Raw genomic sequence first — 19,659 nt, 5'->3', positions numbered from 1 at the left:
GAGCCGTTGAATTGCGACTCCACTTCGTCTCTATACTGATGTTTTACCAGTTTAATTGCCTTGCGGAGTGAGTAGCTACACTGTTTGTATTCCGCCATATTCCCAGTCACCTTGCCATGGTTGAATGCGGTGGTTTGTACTTTCAGATTAGCGCGAATGCTGCCATCTATCCACGGTTTTTGGTTAGGGAAGGTTTTAATAGTCACAGTGGGCACAACATCACCTATACACTTCCTGATAAACTCACTCACAGTTTCAGTGTATTCGTTTAAATTATTTCCAGAACAGGAACAGCTAGCATGCTAACTTCCAGTCATTGTGCTAACTCTAGTTAGCATTGGCTAGTCAAACTACCTCTAACTTCTTTCATACTGGATGCAGAGACATACAAAGGGTATCCATGATGGTATTCTGTTGCAGCTAGCGTTATTCATAAAATAATTATTTTTTTTATTTAAAAAAATCTGAAAATCGCAGACCCCCTGCAGTACCTCAGTGGACCCCAGTTTGAAAACCCATAACATAGGCTACACTTCCTTTCAGTTTAAAACAATTGTGTAAAGAATAGTGCTACATTTAAAAAGACAGATCAATCAAAATTTCAGACCAATAAGTAGGAAAATTGTTCATTCAACCATTTCCTGAAGACTTGGCCAATATGTTCTGCATGGAAATACAGTACTTTTGCGTTTATTCGAAGGCAGTCATATCCTGTCATGATTTATTACCCGATATCCTGCCTCGGGAGTGGTTTGCGTTTTTGTACGTACCTTATACAGCAGTAGGCTATATCCTCTGCAGAAGAACTGGCGCTTGTGCAGATCAGGGAGTTCGTGCGCGTCCCACATAACTTGATTTGAACTTGGTAAGTTGCATGGACAGATCTGAATCTTGACGTTATTGATTAATACAAGGACATTAGAAACTCTTTGTATGCATGTTTTTCGAGTAAATTGTGAATGTAAAAGCTATGTAAACACGAATGTACAGTTAGTCAGTCCATATAATACAATATGGCAATATTGACTGATATTGTTGCTGATTTGCATATTCGACTTCTGCATTTCATGTCTGTCTTTTATTCTAGAATCAGCAATACATACACCATTTTAACCATCCTATTATTAATAGTTTTCTGCACATGAATTGGGTCCATGATGATTACATTGCAAACTGGAGACTTCAGTTAAACCACCAGCGTTAATATTAAGTATATGCCTGCTTTAATAGATCGTCATCTTTCTTTAAACACCGAATTATATTTCCTTTGAAACAATTAGAGACGTAAATAAATACTGTAAGGCTATTTGCAATAATGTTTTGAGTTGGTTGGGGCGTTGGCTATAATATAATATGCAACATGCTGACTTCTGCAAATCTTCCTCCAAAATCTGTTTCTTATTAAGATTTTTCAGTGTAGGGATGGACCTCTGGGACTGAAGCATGTGATGGCAGAAAAATGCATCACCAAGATAAATTACAATTCCTGTCCTGTTATATTTTACACCCCCCCTCTCTCTCGCGCGCGCTCTCGATTTCTCTCTCTCTCTCACTCCTTCTCTCACCCCCTTCCCCTGCGCGCAAGGTTTCACCTTTTCCTGTGCGTTGAGTCCAATTGTGCTATTGGACAGATGTTGGCCCAGAGAGCTTCTTTCAGCATCTTTCCCGCTGAGAGCTATAAAGAGGTCGCATGCAGAAAATTAATTACTATGAGCTCAGTGCTCCATAAAATCTTAATTTGCTCATATTTCTGTATGGCTGCAATATAAAGCTGTCTATTATCCATCCTGTAAAGTGTTAGGCAGTATATCCCAAAGATCTTGACACCTATGTCTTTACATACAATGAGCTCCAAAAGTATTGGGACAGTGACACATGTTTTGTTGTTTTGGCTCTGTACTCCAGCACTTTGGATTTGAAATGATAAAGTGTAGACTGTCAGCTTTAATTTGAGGGTATTTTCATCCATATCGGGTGAACCGTTCAGACATTACAGCACTTTTTGTACATATTCCCCCCATTTTAGGGGACCAAAAGTATTGGGACAAATTCACTTACAGTGCCTTGCAAAAGTATTCATCCCCCTTGGCGTTTTTCCTATTTTGTTGCATTACAACCTGTAATTGAAATGGATTTTTATTTGGATTTCATGTAATGGACATACACAAAATAGTCCAAATTGTTGAAGTGAAATGAAAAAAATAACTTGTTACAGAAATTCTAAAAAATAATTAACGGAAAAGTGGTGCGTGCATATGTATTCTCCCCCAATTTAAGATCTGGTGCAACCAATTACATTCAGAAGTCACATAATTAGTTAAATAAAGTCCACCTGTGTGCAGAAGTACAGATCAGGGTTGGGTTATAAATAAATATCAGAATCTTTGAACATCCCACGGAGCACCACTAAATCCCTTATTAAAAAATGGAAAGAATATGGCACCACAACAAACCTGCCAAGAGAGGGCCGCCCACCAAAACTTACAGACCAGGCAAGGAGGGCATTAATCAGAGAGGCAACAAAGAGACCAAAGATGACACTGAAGGAGCTGCAAAGCTCCACAGTGGAGATGGGAGTATCTGTCCATAGGACCACTTTAAGCCATACACTCCACAGAGCTGGGCTTTACAGAAGAGTGGCCAGAAAAAAGCCATTGCTTAAAGAAAAAAATAAGCAAAAACGTTTGGTGTTCACCAAAAGGCATGTGGGAGACTCCCCAGACATATGGAAGAAGGTACTCTGGTCAGATGATACTAAAATTTAGCTTTTTGGCCATCAAGGAAAACGCTATGTCTGGCGCAAACCCAACACCTCTCATCACCCCGAGAACACCATCCCCACAGTGAAGCATGGTGGTGGCAGCATCATGCTGCGGGGATGTTTTTCATCGGCAGGGACTGGGAAACTGGTCAGAATTGAAGGAATGATAGATGGCGCTAAATACAGTGAAATTCTTGAGGGAAACCTGTTTCAGTCTTCCAGAGATTTGAGACTGGGACGGAGGTTCACCTTCCAGCAGGATAATGACCCTAAGCATACTGCTAAAGCAACACTTCAGTGGTTTAAGGGGAAACATTTAAATTTATTGGAATGGCCTAGTCAAACCCCAGACCTCAATCCAATTGAGAATGTGTGGTATGACTTAAAGATTGCTGTACACCAGCGGAACCCATCCAACTTGAAGGAGATGGAGCAATTTAGCCTTGAAGAATGGGCAAAAATCCCAGTGGCTAGATGTGCCAAGCTTATAGAGACGGGGTGAATAGTTATGCACGCTGAAGTTTTCTGTTTTTTTGTCTTATTTCTTGTTTGTTTCACAATTAAAAATATTTTGCATCTTCAATTGGTAGGCATGTTGTGTAAATCAAATGATACAAACCCCCAAATAATCCATTTTAATTCCAGGTTGTAAGGAAAAATGCCACGGGGGGTGAATACTTTCGCAAGCCACTGTATGTGTAGTAAAGTAGTCAAAAGTGTAGTATTTGGTCCCATATTCCTATCACGCAATGATCACATCAAGGTTGTGACTCTACATTGTTTTGGTTGTATGAAAAAGTGTGAAAATGTATTCACACACTACTGTAAATTGCTCTGGATAAGAGCATCTGCTAAATGACTAAAATTGAAATGTTTCAGATTATTTTGTGCCCAATAGAAATGAATGGTAGATAATGTATTGTGTCACGTTGTATAATGATTAGAAGACATGCGCAGGAATACGTATTAGGGGTTTGATTTACTTCACCCAACACAAGGTTCGCATGAAAAAAACGATGGGGACGAAGCCCAAAACAAACACGTATATATATTACAAAGGGATGTAACCTTTCCACCCACCGTCCTTCACTTCTACGGAAGAAGAAGTTTATGTCCAGTACGTCCTTTGTGCATCATAATGAGAGCATGGCATAAGAGTGACCAACTCCTCATGTCTTCGGCGCCCACCTGCAAGGGTGGGCCCCTCTCTCGGCAACGGCTATCCATTGGATAGTGGAGGCTATTATATTGGCTTATTATAAGGGTTTACAGCCCCCAGAGGGCCAGCACCCTAGAGGTATGGTCCTTGGGCACAAGAGATTTGCGAGGCGGCATGTTGTGCCACCCTTCATACATTCGGGAGGTTTTACAGACTGGATGTCACTGCACCTTTGTTGGTGCATTCTGTCCCCAGTGTCGGGGCCTCTGAGTGGTGATGCTGTTGGGACTACCCTGGCTTCGGAGAGCATGTCTGCGATACGGGAGTTAGCCATATCCCATTGTGAGATTGAAACTAGTATTTGAAATAGAACTGGTTCTATGATAATATGAGTAGATGTCTCACCGCATTTCCATGCTCGAAAGTGTGCAAGGAACAGAGGCATGCTTGAGAATGACCAGTGGGTGGGCGAGTGGCGCCTTATTAGGAGGAGAGGGGCTCACCTCATTCGGCACTCACCCTGTCTGTCTCCAACAGACATTGTGTGATTCGTTCTTCGAGCTGTAAGTGATCCACTGAGTGAATCCCATTGTGAGACATCTCACTCATATTATCATAGAACCAGGGTTATGCAAGTAACCCCAGGTTGTGTTAGCTTTTTTTGTGTCTGCTCTTTTCTGTTCAACCTAACTTCTCAGTTACTGAGTTCAGGTGAGCTCTTTAGGGAATGAGGTAATGAGAGAGAGCAAGAGAGTGAGAGTGAGAGAAAGAGAGAGAGAGAGAGAGAGAGAGAGAGAGAGAGAGAGAGGGGGGGGGACATACATTGCCTGTTTTGTCCTCTTTGGTACTTTCAACCTTTTTACAAGTATCTGTGAAAGTGATCATAAGGTATGACTCACACAGATGCCATACAGAGCCCGTTGTAAAAGGCCCATGTTGGTTGGTGTCAGTGAGCTGTTGATAGACATCTGGCTCATGTCTAGTAAAAGTGTATTGCTGTATTTGTGTGTGAACTAGACTATAGGCAGTTTCTGAGAATAGTTAAGCAGTTTTTGCAGACTGTTGACAGCTCGAAGCAGACTGTGCCACCAGTCTACCAGACTTCCTGTTTCTCAGCTTTCCTCCACATTCTTTAGTTATTAGCTCATGCCAATATACCAGCATTAGAACCCCACAATGCTTCCCTAGCTGCTAAATTGTCTTGTCTGTGTGTGTGTGTGTGTGTGTGTGTTTGTTTGTTTGTGTGTATGTGTGCATGTGTCTAACAGCTGTTTTAACCACAAGATGATGTCATGGTCCCAATTCGAATTAGGTCTCCCTGATCTCTGCCACTGGTTAGGGTGAGGTAAAGCACCAAGCCCTTTTCCATGGCCAGAGGGATAAAAACAACTTTACTATAGAGAGAGAGGCCACAAGGAAGTATATGGCTAGCCAACCACAGCATATCCTCTGCTGAGAGAGCCCTGACCACAGATACTCTGGTTCTGCCGTGTCCCCTCTCTGCTCCGGGGAAACAGCGCCAGGACTGTTTAAATTGGCTGTAGCCCTCCACACACACCCAACTGGGCTTCAGTTGCTGGCATGAGATGTCAGAGAAGCAAGACTCTACCTCTCTGTTTACCAATAACTGTTATCGTTTCCATGGAGATCAGATAAATTCAGATAAAAAATGTTTGCTCACCTCTGACGTCATCGTCAGAGTCATTGTTAAGTTCCTGTGTATACATGTCTGTATTTGTAGAGTAATGATCAGAAACCGATGATGATAACATGGAGCACAGAGAAGAAAGGCTAGCCTATGAATGGCAGTCATTGTTCTGAGAGTAGCTAAAGTTACCTCTGAGGGCCAAACCACCAGCTACTGATAATGGTGGGAGTGGCTCACTCAGAGATAAAGAAAAGTCATTGACTTCTTTCATTTCAATGTTCTCTTTGGTCATACCTTAGCATAGATGCCAGTTCTCCTTTGGGGGGGGATAAAAGCAACATAAGAGGAGGGGAAAATGTGGATAAGAAAGAGAGAGAGCGCAAGAGAGAGGGGGGTGGAATAGAAGGGGGAAAAGAACGATTTCAACAGATGAAGGGAAGAAGCTAAAAGACAGAGAAGGTGTGGGTTGGCCTCGGCTGTCAACTCAACAGAAGATCAATTCGATTATGGAAAATGTTTGGTTTACTCATGTACATAAGTAATGTGTTAGTCTTTTACAGGTTACTACGGGAGATGAGGAGATGGTAGGAAAGATAGGTAGAGACAACATGTAACATGAATGAGCTCCAATTTGGTTTGTGCATTCAGACTGTAGTAACATGTCACTGTGTGAAATGTGTGTGTGTATGCTAGTGCAGTGAAAAGGGCCAGGCTGTTTCAGTCTGTGGTCAGGTCTGAGGCAGTGGCAGACATTCCCTGGGTTCTGATGGCTTCACACTGCACGTACAACAACAACATTAACATGATTTTTGTTTTTTCAGACACCAAGGTTTCTTTATTGTAAGTGTTTGCATACAGTATATGGATTTTGTTGTATTAAACGTGTATATTTCTGTCATAGCAGCAATGGAATACCCATACACATTGTAACAGATTAACGTAAGAGTCTAGTTTTTGTATGCTGCGGGTCCTTAGTACCTCTTCTGCTTCACATAGGGGGTCCAAAGGGAGGGGACGCTCACCGGGTCTGTCAAAGAGCTGTGTCAACATTCCAGATCTCACCACATTCATACCAGGCATTCCTTCATGTGTACACCTCACTGCACAAACATACATACCGTTCACACACATGCACGCACGAACGCACGCATGTTCACACACAAACATACGCACTCACACCTAGCACATGCACAAGGACATGCTGATATAGTAAAAAGGTTTGTGTAGGCTATAATCAGTCTCCGTTCTTTAGGTTCCACTCATTTTTCATATGGATTTAATTTACTTTCTGTCATCCTAACCCTACAATCAAGGATCTATTTGTGATCTATGGCAGGGATTTGCTCCAGATCTTTTTATGTCCTTTCAACAGTTGATTGTCAATTTTACAACATCACTGCCTGTCATATCAGCTGAAGATAAGCGTAATGTGAGGAACAGGCACAGTATACCTTTTGTTTGCTGTGATTACACAACAAAGCAACCGGGCTCCATAACAGTTAAATGTTCTTCCTTGTTAAAAGATGTGGAACAAATAGAATCTTATCAACACCTCAGTAAATATTACATCATGGTTTCCCTGGGAACGGAGTACAGGTTTTGATTGAATAGTGTTCCGTCTCTCTCAGTTCATTTTCATTCCTTCATATTGTTATAGCTACACCACTAGAACTACGCTGTCCATCTGTGGCAATAAGAAGTAATGCAAGTGCCCAAGTAATGTAAACCCAGTCACTACCACATCTGATAGCTTTCAATTGTATTTGTGTACTCTGCAGGACTTAAAGTTACACCATTTTATTCTGACAATAGTTCCTGAAACATACCACTTGTGATAAACAGAGCTATAGCTCAGTATGTCCTCTACACATGTGTTTTCCAGGTGTTTGCTACCCTGCTGCTGATGTTGCCATGACGGACAGTATGAACTGCAAATACTGCCGGGAGGACCTGAGTGGGAAGAAGTATGTTAAACAGGAGGAGAAGCCTGTCTGTGTCCGATGCCATGACAAGTTCTGTGCCAACAACTGCACTGAGTGCCGACGTCCTATTGGCATCGACTCCAAGGTGTGTGTGTGTTCAGTGACACCTCCCATGATTAATATACTTGCATGTAACGTATATTACATATTACATGTGTTGTGATTTTCTTATGTTTCCATATGGGTTTGTCTATACCTGCAAACTGTCAGCATGTAAAATGTAAATGGAATGTGTTTTCATGACTGCGGACTGTCTGTCTAGACGTGTTTATGAGTGCACACTGTGAGGAAGAAATCCATTCTGCTCCTCCCTTCCTATAGACAGAAACTTAAACAGGAAGTACCCGTGGTAAGCACTGTTCAACGTTTGTCTGACCAATGGAATCTATGCTTCAAGATTGTTTTGATCATACGGACTGGGATGTGTTCCGAGTTGCTTCTGAGAATAACATTGACGTATAACCTGACTCTGTGACTGAGTTCATCAGGAAGAGTATAGAGGATGTTGTTCCCACTGTGATGGTTAGAACTTATCCAAACCAAAAACCATGGATAGATTGCAGCATTTGAGCAAAACTTAAAGCGCGAACCACCGCATTTAACCGCGGCAAGGTGACTGGGAACATGGACGAGTACAAACAGTCCAGCTATGCCCTCCGTAAGGAAATCAAACAGGCAAAGCGTCAGTACAGAGACAAAGTGGAGTCACAATTCAACGGCTCAGACACGAGACGTATGTGGCAGGGACTCCAGACAATCACAGATTATAAAGGGAAAACCAGCTATGTCGCGGACACCGACGCCTTTCTCCCGGACAAGCTAAACGCCCAACAAGGGTGCGTGCTCAGCCCCCTCCTGTACTCCCTGTTCACCCATGACTGCGTGGCCACTCAATCATAAAGTTTGCAGATGACACAACAGTGCTAGGCCTGATACCAACAATGACAAGACAGCCTACAGGGAGGAGGTAAGGGCCCCTAAGGCCCTCATGAACTTCTACAGATGCACCATTGTCGCGCCGTGTCACTGCCTGGTACGGCAACTGCACCGTCCGCAATCGAAGAGCTCTCCAGAGGGTGGTGCGGTCAGCCCAACACATCACCGGGGGCACACTGCCTGCCCTCCAGGACATCTACAGCACCCGGTGTCCCAGGAAGGCCAAGAAAATCATCAAGGACCTCAGCCACCCGAGCCATGGCCTGTTCACGGCATGTTCACAGGTGCATCAAAGCTGGGACTGAGAGACTGATAAACAGCTTCTATCTCAAAACAAATCAAATCAAATCAAATTGTATTTGTCACATACACGTGTTTAGCAGATGTTATTGTGGGTGTAGTGAAATGCGTGTGCTTCTAGCTCCGACAGTGCAGTAATATCTAACAAGTAATATCTAACAATTTCACAACATATACCCAATACACACAAATCTAGTAAGGAATGGAATTTAAGAATATATACATATATGGACAAGCAATGACAGAGCGGCATGGACTAAGATACAGTAGAATATTATAGAATTGAATCCAGTATATACATATGAGATGAGTAGTGCAAGATATATAAACATTATTAAAGTGACTAGTGTTCCATTTCTTAAAGTGGCTGGTGATTTCAATAGGCAGCAGCAGCCTCTAATGTGCTAGTGATGGCTATTTAACAGTCTGATGGCCTTGAGGTAGAAGCTGTTTTTCATTCTCTCGGTCCCAGCTTTGATGCACCTGTACTGACCTCGCCTTCTGGATGATAGCGGGGTGAACAGGCAGTGGCTCGGGTGGTTGATGTCCTTGATGATCTTTTTGGCCTTCCTGTGACATCGGGTGCTGTAGGTGTCTTGGAGGGCGGGTAGTTTGCCCCCCGGTAATGCGTTCGGCAGACCGCACCACCCTCTGGAGAGCACTGCGGTTGTGGACGGTGCAGTTGATGTACCAGGCGGTGATACAGCCCGACAGGATGCTCTCAATTGTGCATCTGTAAAAGATTGTGAGGGTTTTAGGCGCCAAGCCAAATTTCTTCAGGCTCCTGAGGTTGAAGAGGCTCTGTTGCGCCTTCTTCACCACACTGTCTGCGTGGGTGGACCATTTCAGTTTGTCAGTGATGTGTACACCAATGAACTTGAAGCTTTCCACCTTCTCCACTGCGGTCCCGTCGATGTGGATAGGGGGGTGCACCCTCTGCTGTTTCCTGAAGTCCACGATCATCTCCTTTGTTTTGTTGACGTTGAGTGAGAGGTTATTTTCCTGGCACCACACTCCCAGAGCCCTCACCTCCTCCCCGTAGAAGGTCTCGTCATTGTTGGTAATCAAGCCTACTACTGTTGTGTTGTCTGCAAACTTGATCATTGAGTTGTAGGCGTGCTTGGCCACGCAGTCATGGGTGAACAGGGAGTACAGGAGGGGGCTGAGCACGCACCCTTGTGGGGCCCCAGTGTTGAGTATCAGCAAAGTGGAGATGTTGTTTCCTACCTTCACCACCTGGGTGGCGGCCCATCAGGAAGTCCAGGACCCAGTTGCACAGGGCAGGGTTCAGACCCAGGGGCCTCGAGCTTAATGATGAGCTTGGAGGGTACTATGGTGTTAAAGATATAGTCAATGAACAGCATTCTTACATGGGTATTCCTCTTGTCCAGAAGGGATAGGGCAGTGTGCAGTGTGATGGCGATTGCGTCATCTGTGGATCTATTGGGGCGGTAAGCAAATTGAAGTGGGTCTAGGGTGACAGGTAAGGCAGAGGTGATATGATCCTTGACTAGTCTCAAAGCACTTTATGATACGGGGAGATAGTAATTTAGTTCAGTTACCTTTGCTTTCTTGGGTACAGGAACAACGGTGGCCATCTTGAAGCATGTGGGAACAGCAGACTGGGAAAGGGAGAGATTGAATATGTCCGTAAACACACCAGCCAGCTGGTCTGGGCATGCTCTGAGGACACCGCTAGGGATGCCGTCTGGGCCGGCTGCCTTGCGGGGGTTAACATGCTTAAATGTCTTACTCACGTCGGCCACAGAGAAGGAGAGGCCACAGTCCTTGGTAGTGGGCCTCGTCGGTGGCACTGTGTTATCCTCATAGCGTGCGAAGAAGGTGTTTAGCTTGTCCGGAAGCAAGACGTTGGTGTCGGCGACGTGGCTGGTTTTCCTTTTGTAATCCGTGATTGTCTGTAGACCCTGCCACATACGTCTCGTGTCTGAGCCGTTGAATTGCGACTCCACTTTGTCTCTATACTGATGTTTTGCCAGTTTAATTGACTTGCGGAGTGAGTAGCTACACTGTTTGTATTCTGCCATATTCCCAGTCACCTTGCCATGGTTGAATGCGGTGGTTCGCGCTTTCAGTTTTGCGCGAATGCTGCCATCTATAATCTAGTATTATACATTCCCATCAATATAAGTGCAGAGACATGCACATTCACATGTATAATCCCGTGTAGCTCAGTTGGTAGAGCATGGTGCTTGCAACGCCAGGGTTGTGGGTTCGATTCCCACGGGGGACCAGTATGAAGAAGAAAAATGTATGCACTCACTAACTGTAAGTCACTCTGGATAAGAGCGTCTGCTAAATATGTAAAATGTAAATGTATCCACGGTTTCTGGTTAGGGTAGGTTTTAATAGTCACAGTGGGCACATCATCTCCTACACACTTCCTGATAAACTCAGTCACCGTTTCAGTGTATTCGTCTAAATTATTTTCGCAAGCTACCCGGAACATATCCCAGTCCGCATGATCAAAACAATCTTGAAGCGTGCATTCCGATTGGTCAGACCAGCGTTGAAAAGTCCTTAGCACAGGTACTTCCTGTTTGAGTTTCTGCCTATAGGAAGGGAGGAGCAAAATGGCGTGTGTCCAAACTTTTGACTGTTACTTAACATATATATTTATATTCTGGACTCTGACATTGCTCGTTGTAATATATTTTTATTTCTTAATTCATTTCTTTTTATTTTGGGGATTTGTGTTTATTGTTTTACATTTACATTTTAGTCATTTAGCCGACACTCTTATCCAGAGCGACTTACAGTTAGTGAGTGCATACATTTTTTTTCATACTGGCCCCCCGTGGGAACGTTTTGTATTGTTAGATATTACTGCACTGTTGGAGCTAGGAACATAAGCATTTCACTACACCCGTGATAACATCTGCAAAATATGTGTACACAACCAATAACATTTGATTTGATTTGAAAACATTGACTTTCTTTCCCTCCTCCTTTCCCTTCTTCTATCTGCCCTCCGTCCTCCCTTCCTTCCTCCCTTCCTTCCTCCCTTCCGTCCTCCCTCCCTTCCTTCCTCCTTTCCTTCCTTCAGGAGTTGCAACATAAAGGCCGTTATTGGCACGCAGACTGCTTTCGCTGCTACAAGTGCTACAAGCCATTAGCCAAGGAGTCCTTCAGTGCTAAGGATGACCGCATAATGTGTGGGAAGTGCAGCTCCCGAGAGGATGCCCCTCGTTGTCACGCCTGCTACAAAGCCATTCTAGCCGGTAAGGGACACTATGTGCCAAGACTCACTGATTTGTGTTGACATGAAATTAAGCTAGGGATATTTATACCCTCTGTATGATTAATTTCTGAGATGCTCTCCATCGTGTGAACTTAGATGTAATTAGTAAACACTTTCCTAAATTTCAGTTAGGTGGCAATCTGCAGTTCAAACAATAACAAAGTGGACACCCCACCACTGTTTTGATAAATAGCTGAGGGTTGGGGCTGGAGAAATCTAACCACTTTCAAATGCATAGACAGAGCTATAGATGGAATGACTGACCATCCATAAAATTGATGTTTTGAGGCTATTCAGTATTTGTTTACAATTACATTATTTACAACCAATGGAGTAAAACAAGCTTGTATTTTGGGTTCTGATAGGGTACCACAGTTAAACTAAGCTCATAAGGCATTTACAAGTAATATTTTTCAAGAATCAATGGGCATATACACTACCAGTCAAAGGTTTGGACACACCTACTCATTCAAGGGAAAAGCATTCCAGGTGAAGCTGGTTGAGAGAATGCCAAGAGTTTGCAAAGCTGTCATCAAGGCAAAGGGTGGCTAGAATCTCAAATATAAAAAAAAATTTTTTGTTACTACATGATTCCATATGTGTTATTTCATAGTTTTGATGTCTTCACTATTATTCGATAATGTAGAAAATAGTACAAATTAAAAATAAAATAAAAACTTGAATGAGTAGGTGTGTCCAAACATTTGACTGGTACTCTATATCATTAATTTAAAAAAAATATGTATGTACCAATTGCAGATTGCCCCTTTAAACTATCATAGAGACTGATGTGAGTTTATTTATTTCATAAAGGCTCTGAGAATGTGGAGTATAAAGGCAATGTGTGGCATGAGGACTGCTTCACCTGTTACCAGTGTAAAAAACCCATCCGCTCCCAAAGCTTCCTGACCAAAGGCACTGACATCTACTGTGGCCCTTGCCATGAGAAGAAGTTTGCAAAGACCTGTGTCAGCTGTAAGCAGGTAACATAAATATTAACTTTTTTCAATGAGCTCAAAATTCTTGGATATCATTGATGGATGTCCATTTTCAATAAGCCAATTGGACCAAAGTGGTTGATTTTGAAATCAACTGTATAAATGACATGAGGATTCCCCTCTAAACTGACTTGACTCTCTGCTGACCCCTGTCTAGGCCATCACCTCCGGGGGAGTGAACTACCAGGAGCAGCCAATGCACTCAGAATGTTTTGTCTGCAACTCCTGCCGGAAGCCTCTGGCTGGGACCCGCTTCACCTCCCATGAGGAGAAGGCTTTCTGTGTGGACTGCTACAAGACTACTGTAGCCAAGAAATGCAGCGGCTGCCAGAACCCCATTACAGGTCAATACATGCACACACACACACACAAAAGTGCACGTATGCTGCGCACGCAAACACACACATACACACACACATGCACACACACACACTCTAATGCACCTATTGAAGGATTGTACACATTTGTCATTGTTTGTTGTTTATTCTCTGTCCCCTCCAGGTTTCGGCAAAGCCACCAATGTGGTGAACTATGACGGCAACTCCTGGCATGAGTACTGCTTCAACTGCAAGAAGTGTTCCCTGAGCCTGGCTAACAAGCGATTTGTGGCCAACGGAGGGGACATCTTCTGCTCTGACTGTGCCAAGAAGGTCTGAGCTGAACTTGAAACAGAAACAGTGGGTCTGCCATGCCAGCTTTTCAGGTTGTGAAGCTGAAAGCAATTGTTTTACTTTACATTTTACAGCGATAGCGAGGGATACAAATATTTTGATGAAAATCTGTGGATTCATTGGGGTAATCAAGTATCTTCCTAAAGATTGGGGTCATATTCTATAGGAGACATTTCAACCCTGGGGAACATCATAACTGTAACTGATTATTCAAAGGTTTTAAAGGGAAAAACAGTGTCCCATAGTGATTGCTTAGCTAATAGCTATTGTGATGGGTAATTATAAGCACTTACTGTGCACAAAGGCAATGGAAATATATGGATATCCAATATAATGAACTGCATGTTTGGTGTGTTGCATTTGTGGGTCTGTAATCAGGAATAAACCAATATATTTCCACAAAGTTGTGTAATTTCCTTTTTCTGTGTTCCCAAGCATTGGGAAGGACTCTGGTTTATTTTGTCATGATGGTTGTAATTACATTGAATTGTCATATATTGGGTTCAGTATAACTGGGTATAACATCCTTATTCAAATAAAATTGCAAAATCTCAGACCAATGGACACCTGCCTCATTTATCCAGTAACACAGACATTTCACTGTACAGTTTGTATGAGATCAACACCAAGAGATTGAAAATGTAACAAACATCCATTAATTTTAAGCTTGGAAGAGCAGTAATCTAGGAAAGAGAAGATCTCATACCCTAAAGGCCGATTCACCGTCACAGCATATAAAAAAAAGAGGGACTAGGCGAGGGTGGGTGGAGCGACAGTCAGGTAGGGGTTTTCAGTGTGTGTACGCCTACAGGTTTCACTGACACTAGAAAACACCACTGGTCTCATCCATCCATTCAGGGATAGATACGATGGTTAATAACGGCATACAATAGGCTACTATATACCAGGACCCTCTGTAGTCAGATAGCTGCCTGTTTATTTGGTAAGTCAATTTACCATTTATATTATTGACCTTTTCAAATGTACTTTAATGATATTGACCAAATCTCTCAGTATTTGCACAATTATTTGTGATTAAACATACATTTTTGTCGAATTCAAGACAATGGTTTACACAGCGTTAATGTGTAAAGTGACAAATCTATTATCTATTCTTCTTTTATTTAGTGGATGCTTCATACAGTATGATGTAAAAGATGTTTTGAACTCTATTGTCCGTTTAGAATATCAATTTCATTTTCATCTTTATGTCATCTTTTATGATCGTCCATAATTCTGTTATGATTATTATAGATGTTCATTACTGTAAATATTGTCAGTCTCATGTTGAGTTAAATTAAACCGTCCCTCAAAGGACTATAAAGGCTTTTGCTGTGAAAGCAATATAATAGAAAGAAAATATGCAAACACATGAACACAGTGCAATTGGGTAGCTACATTTGCTTAGATATTGTACTGTGTTGGATAATAGTAGCTTAGACAACTGCCCTTTGTAAAGTGTTTGCCCAAATGTAAAGCTTGTACAATGATTGATAGAAAATTACACAAAACGACATTTTGTTCTACAAAATACTATCTTCAAAGATGACATTTTAAAGATATATAAAACACCAGAGTAAAAGCTTGAGAACAGGTCTTATTCTTTTTTATGTTTATTTCAGAGCTGGGATGAAGTTTAGTAAGAAACTCCTCCTTCTCAGCCTGTCTCTACTAAGCTGTGGCTCTCCCCAGGATCCAGGTTAGCAGCTGGCCACAACACTGCACAGCACTCAGCACTCAGCACTCAGCACTCAGCACTCAGCACTCAGCACTCAGCACTCAGCACTCAATAACACACGCAACTGATCAATAACACGGCATACGTAGGCAATTCTCTGAGAAACACTGTATCTGTAAGATGTGTAAGTTAATAATGGATATATACACTGGGTAGACAAATATTAGGAACACCTGCTCTTTCCATTACATAAACTGACCAGGTGAATCCAGGTGAACGCTACAGTATAATCCCTTATTGATGTCACTTGTAAAATTCACTTCAATCAGTGTAGATGAAGGGGAGAAGACAGGATAAAGAAGGATTTTTAAGCCTTGAGACAATTGAGACATGGATTGTGTATGTGTGCCATTCAGAGGGTGAATGGGCAAGACAAAATATTTAAGTGCCTTTAAACGGGGTATGGTAGTAGGTGCCAGGCGCACCGGTTTGAGTGTGTCAAGAAATGCAACGCTGCTGGGTTTTTCCTGTGTGTATCAAGAAAGGTCCACCACCCAAAGGACATCCAGCCAACTTGACACAACTGTGGGAAGCATTGGAGTCAACATGGGCCAGCATCCCTGTGGAATGCCTTTGACACCTTGTAGAGTCCATGCCCCGACGAATTGAGGCCAGACCCGTTGCCAGACCTCAGTCTTAAGGGGGGCATATGAAATGCATGGGAGGGCAGGGCACAATTATTATTAGCCTACAGTACGTATATTTAATTATAAATTCCCTCAAGTGGGGGGGGGGGGGCACAAGCATTTTTGGGGGCGGGCCCGGCCCCCTATGGCCCGCCCATAGCGACGGGTGTGATTGAGGCTGTTCTGAGGGCAAAAAAGGGGTGCAACTCAATATTAGGAAGGTGTTCCTAATGTTTTGTACACACAGTGTAGAAGATAAGTACGACTAACAAAATCAAAAGTGCCTGTTGACAGTGGTCCATATACCCTGTGTATACCAGAATGTTCCAGTGTGAGCTTGTGGGGGAAGATGGCCGACTTCACAGCGGAGTGCAGCTACTGGCAGCTGAGTCCAGACCTCTCCATCCCTGCCCTGGAGGAGCTCAGTGTGTGTGTCCACCTTCAGCAGCACATCAGCACACCGGCCTGGACAGCCTTCATGTATCGCCACCCTAACGGGCTGCAGGCTGAGCTGGGCCTGGCTGGTCAGGAGGGCCTGGTCCACACCTGGCTGTTTGGGGTGAGGTGGTCAGCCCCCCTCCACCTCCCCCTGGGCCACTGGCACTACATCTGTATAACCTGGTCTGGGGCATCTCACCAGCCAGCCCTCTACGTCAATGGGACCATTGTGGATGTTACAGCCCATGCTAAGGAATCCCCCCTGTCCCCCTCCTGCTGCAGGCTGGCCCCCCACGGCACGCTCACCCTGGGCGTCTCCCACTACTTCATCCAAGGGGAGATGCGTGTGAAAAACGGTACCAACCTCAATGGGAGAGTTTCTCTGTTCCGCATGTGGGGGCAGGCACGCACCCCTGAACAGGTATCGGACCTGAGCTGCACAGAGGGGGATGAGGTGCGCTGGGATGCTGTTGACTGGCTTACCCTGAGCTGCCCTCCAGTCCCAGACTCCCATCTACAGTGTGGTGAGGCATTAACATTTTATATATATTTTGATCGTCTATAAATGTATGATGAATGTCATTCTCTATGGAAAAACTGATTGGTGTCCCATTTTATGAGCAGCCTTTTTGTCATGTTTCCATGTCTCTGGTGGCCTCCTCTGCTGTTCCTGTTATGTGACCGGACCCAAGTTCAAATATTGATCTTGTGTACTCATTTCAATGGTGCATACACAGGGTGCATAATTAAACGTGTTAAACATCAAAGCTCATGGCAGATGTTTTCATGTCAATAGAGATGGTCCTTTTACATTGTATTAAGTACCCTGAACAAAAATATAAACGCAACATGTAAAGTGTTGGTCCCATGTTTCATGTGCAGAAATAGAAGATCCCATCAATTTTCCATACGCACAAAAAGCTTATTTCTCTCAAATGTTGTGTACAAATTTGTTTACATCCCTGTTAGTGAGCATTTACCTTTTGCCAAGATAATCCATCCACCTGACAAGTGTGGCATATCAAGAAGCTGATTAAATAGCATGATCATTACACAGGTGCACGTTGTGCTCGGGACAATAGAAAGCCACTCTAAAATGTGCAATTTTGTAACACCACACAATGCCATAGATGACTGAAATTTTGAGGGAGCGTGCAATTGGCATGTTGACTGCAGGAATGCCCACCAGAGTTGTTGCCAGAGAATTAAAGTTCATTTATCCACCGTAAGACGCCTCCAACGTTGTTTTAGAGAATTTGGCAGTATGTCCAACCAGCCTCACAACCACAGACCACGTGTAACCACGCCAGCCCAGGACCTCCACATCCAGCTTCTTCAACTGCAGGATCGTCTGAGACAAGCCACCCGGACAGCTGATGAAATTGTGGGTTTGCACAACCGAAGAATTGCGGCACAAAACTGTCAGAAACCGTCTCAGGGAAGCTCATCTGCATGCTCGTCGTCCTCACTAGGGTCTTGACCTGACTGCAGTTCGGCGTCGTAACCGAGTTCAGTGGGCAAATGCTCACCTTCGATGGCCACTGGCACACTGGAGAAGTGTGCTCTTCACGGATGAATCCCGGTTTCAACTGTACCGGGCAGATGGCCGACAGCGTGTATGGCGTTGTGTGGGCGAGCAGTTTGCTGATATCAACGTTGTGAACAGAGTGCCCCATGGTGGCGGTGGGGTTATGGTATTGGCAGGCATAAGCTATGGACAATGAAAACAATTCCATTTTATCTATGGCAATTTGAATGCACGGAGATACCCTGATGAGATCCAGAGGCCCATTGTCGTGCCATTCATCCACCGCCATCACCTCATGTTTCAGCATGATAATGCACGGCCCCATGTCGAAAGGATCTGTACACAATTCCTGGAAGCTGAAAATGTCCCAGACATGTCACCCACTGAGCATGTTTTGGATGCTCTGGATTGACGTGTACGAACAGGAGTGGGACAACATTCCACAGGCCACAATCAACAGCCTGATCAACTCTATGCGAAGGAGATGTGTTGCGCTGCATGAGGCAAATGGTGGTAACACCAGATACTGACTGGTTTTCTGATCCACGCCCCAACCTTTTTTAAAGGTATCTGTGACCAACAGATGCATATCTGTATTCTCAGTCATGTGAAATCCATAAATTAGGACCTAATGAATTTCATTTTCAATTGACTGATTTCCTTATATGAACTGTAGCTCAGTAAAATCTTAGAAATTGTTGCATGTCGCGTTTATATTTTTGTTCAGTGTAGATATGTAGGTAAAATAAGTAGCTACAAATCAGAAGGTAAATGGGCTAAACACCAATGCAATACTTTGTCTGTTATACATTGCTACTGATCAATGCCATCATTTGTGTCAGCCTGGTCTTTATATGAAGTTAAAGTCAAGATCGCCATCATCCGCTACGATGGAAACAGTACAGATATATACATAGCCAGAGACCTTGCACATCAATGGGTAAGCTACTGGGTCACATTTCACTTACTGTTTGTTGCACAGTGTTTTAATTGGTTCTAAGATTACTCAGCATATGTAATGTTCTCCATTTGAATGGCTATGTTACCTTTATATCCTTGCAGCTCACACAGATACTGCCATCCAACAAATATCATTTGTACAGAGTCTCCGTGTCTGTGTCAGCCAGGTAAGAAAAGTCCCAAATACACGTTTAGTACAGGTATATTGGGGATTTATTTATGCAATATTCTAGTCAATAATCTTTTCATCTCAGTTGCAATCACCCAATACAAGCCATTTCACACTTTGACAGTGTTGGTGAGACATATGAGGAAGAGGTCGAGGTAAGTGTTGAACTCGACGGAATGATGATACTACACAGTAACAACAATAACGTGACAGTTACATAGTTATACATGTATTCTGATGATGATCTGTGCACCTTTTTTAAGCACAGATGATAGCATGTATTACAATTTCAATTCCCCAGGACAAACCAATATTGCGGGCTGAATTTTATGCAAACCGGTAAGAAAAACATTACTCTGGTGTTATTCATAAGTTTGAAGTTTCCCTTTTTTTAAATGGTCTCTTTGACACTACAATTGGCGCAAATGAACACAAAAATATACTCACTGCCTAACATGTCCAGGAGCTGATTGAAGTTATAGGTTT

The 19,659-nt window shown here is 43.3% G+C and overlaps 1 protein-coding gene across 1 annotated transcript; it reads left to right on the top strand.

Moving 5' to 3' along the window:
* The first annotated feature begins 766 nt into the window (after positions 1-766).
* Positions 767-14,268, top strand: LOC121580256 (four and a half LIM domains protein 1). The gene is made up of 6 exons (XM_041895312.1): positions 767-865; positions 7,451-7,635; positions 11,851-12,025; positions 12,859-13,028; positions 13,201-13,387; positions 13,545-14,268. The coding sequence occupies exons 2-6, from the start codon at positions 7,480-7,482 to the stop codon at positions 13,697-13,699; spliced, it is 843 nt and encodes a 280-aa protein (XP_041751246.1). The 5' UTR covers positions 767-865; positions 7,451-7,479; the 3' UTR covers positions 13,700-14,268.
* The last annotated feature ends 5,391 nt before the right edge of the window (positions 14,269-19,659 follow it).

This window comes from Coregonus clupeaformis, chromosome 13 (assembly GCF_020615455.1).
Source record: "Coregonus clupeaformis isolate EN_2021a chromosome 13, ASM2061545v1, whole genome shotgun sequence".
In the NCBI taxonomy this organism is placed as follows: domain Eukaryota; kingdom Metazoa; phylum Chordata; class Actinopteri; order Salmoniformes; family Salmonidae; genus Coregonus; species Coregonus clupeaformis.
This window is presented reverse-complemented; position numbering and strand designations above follow the sequence as displayed.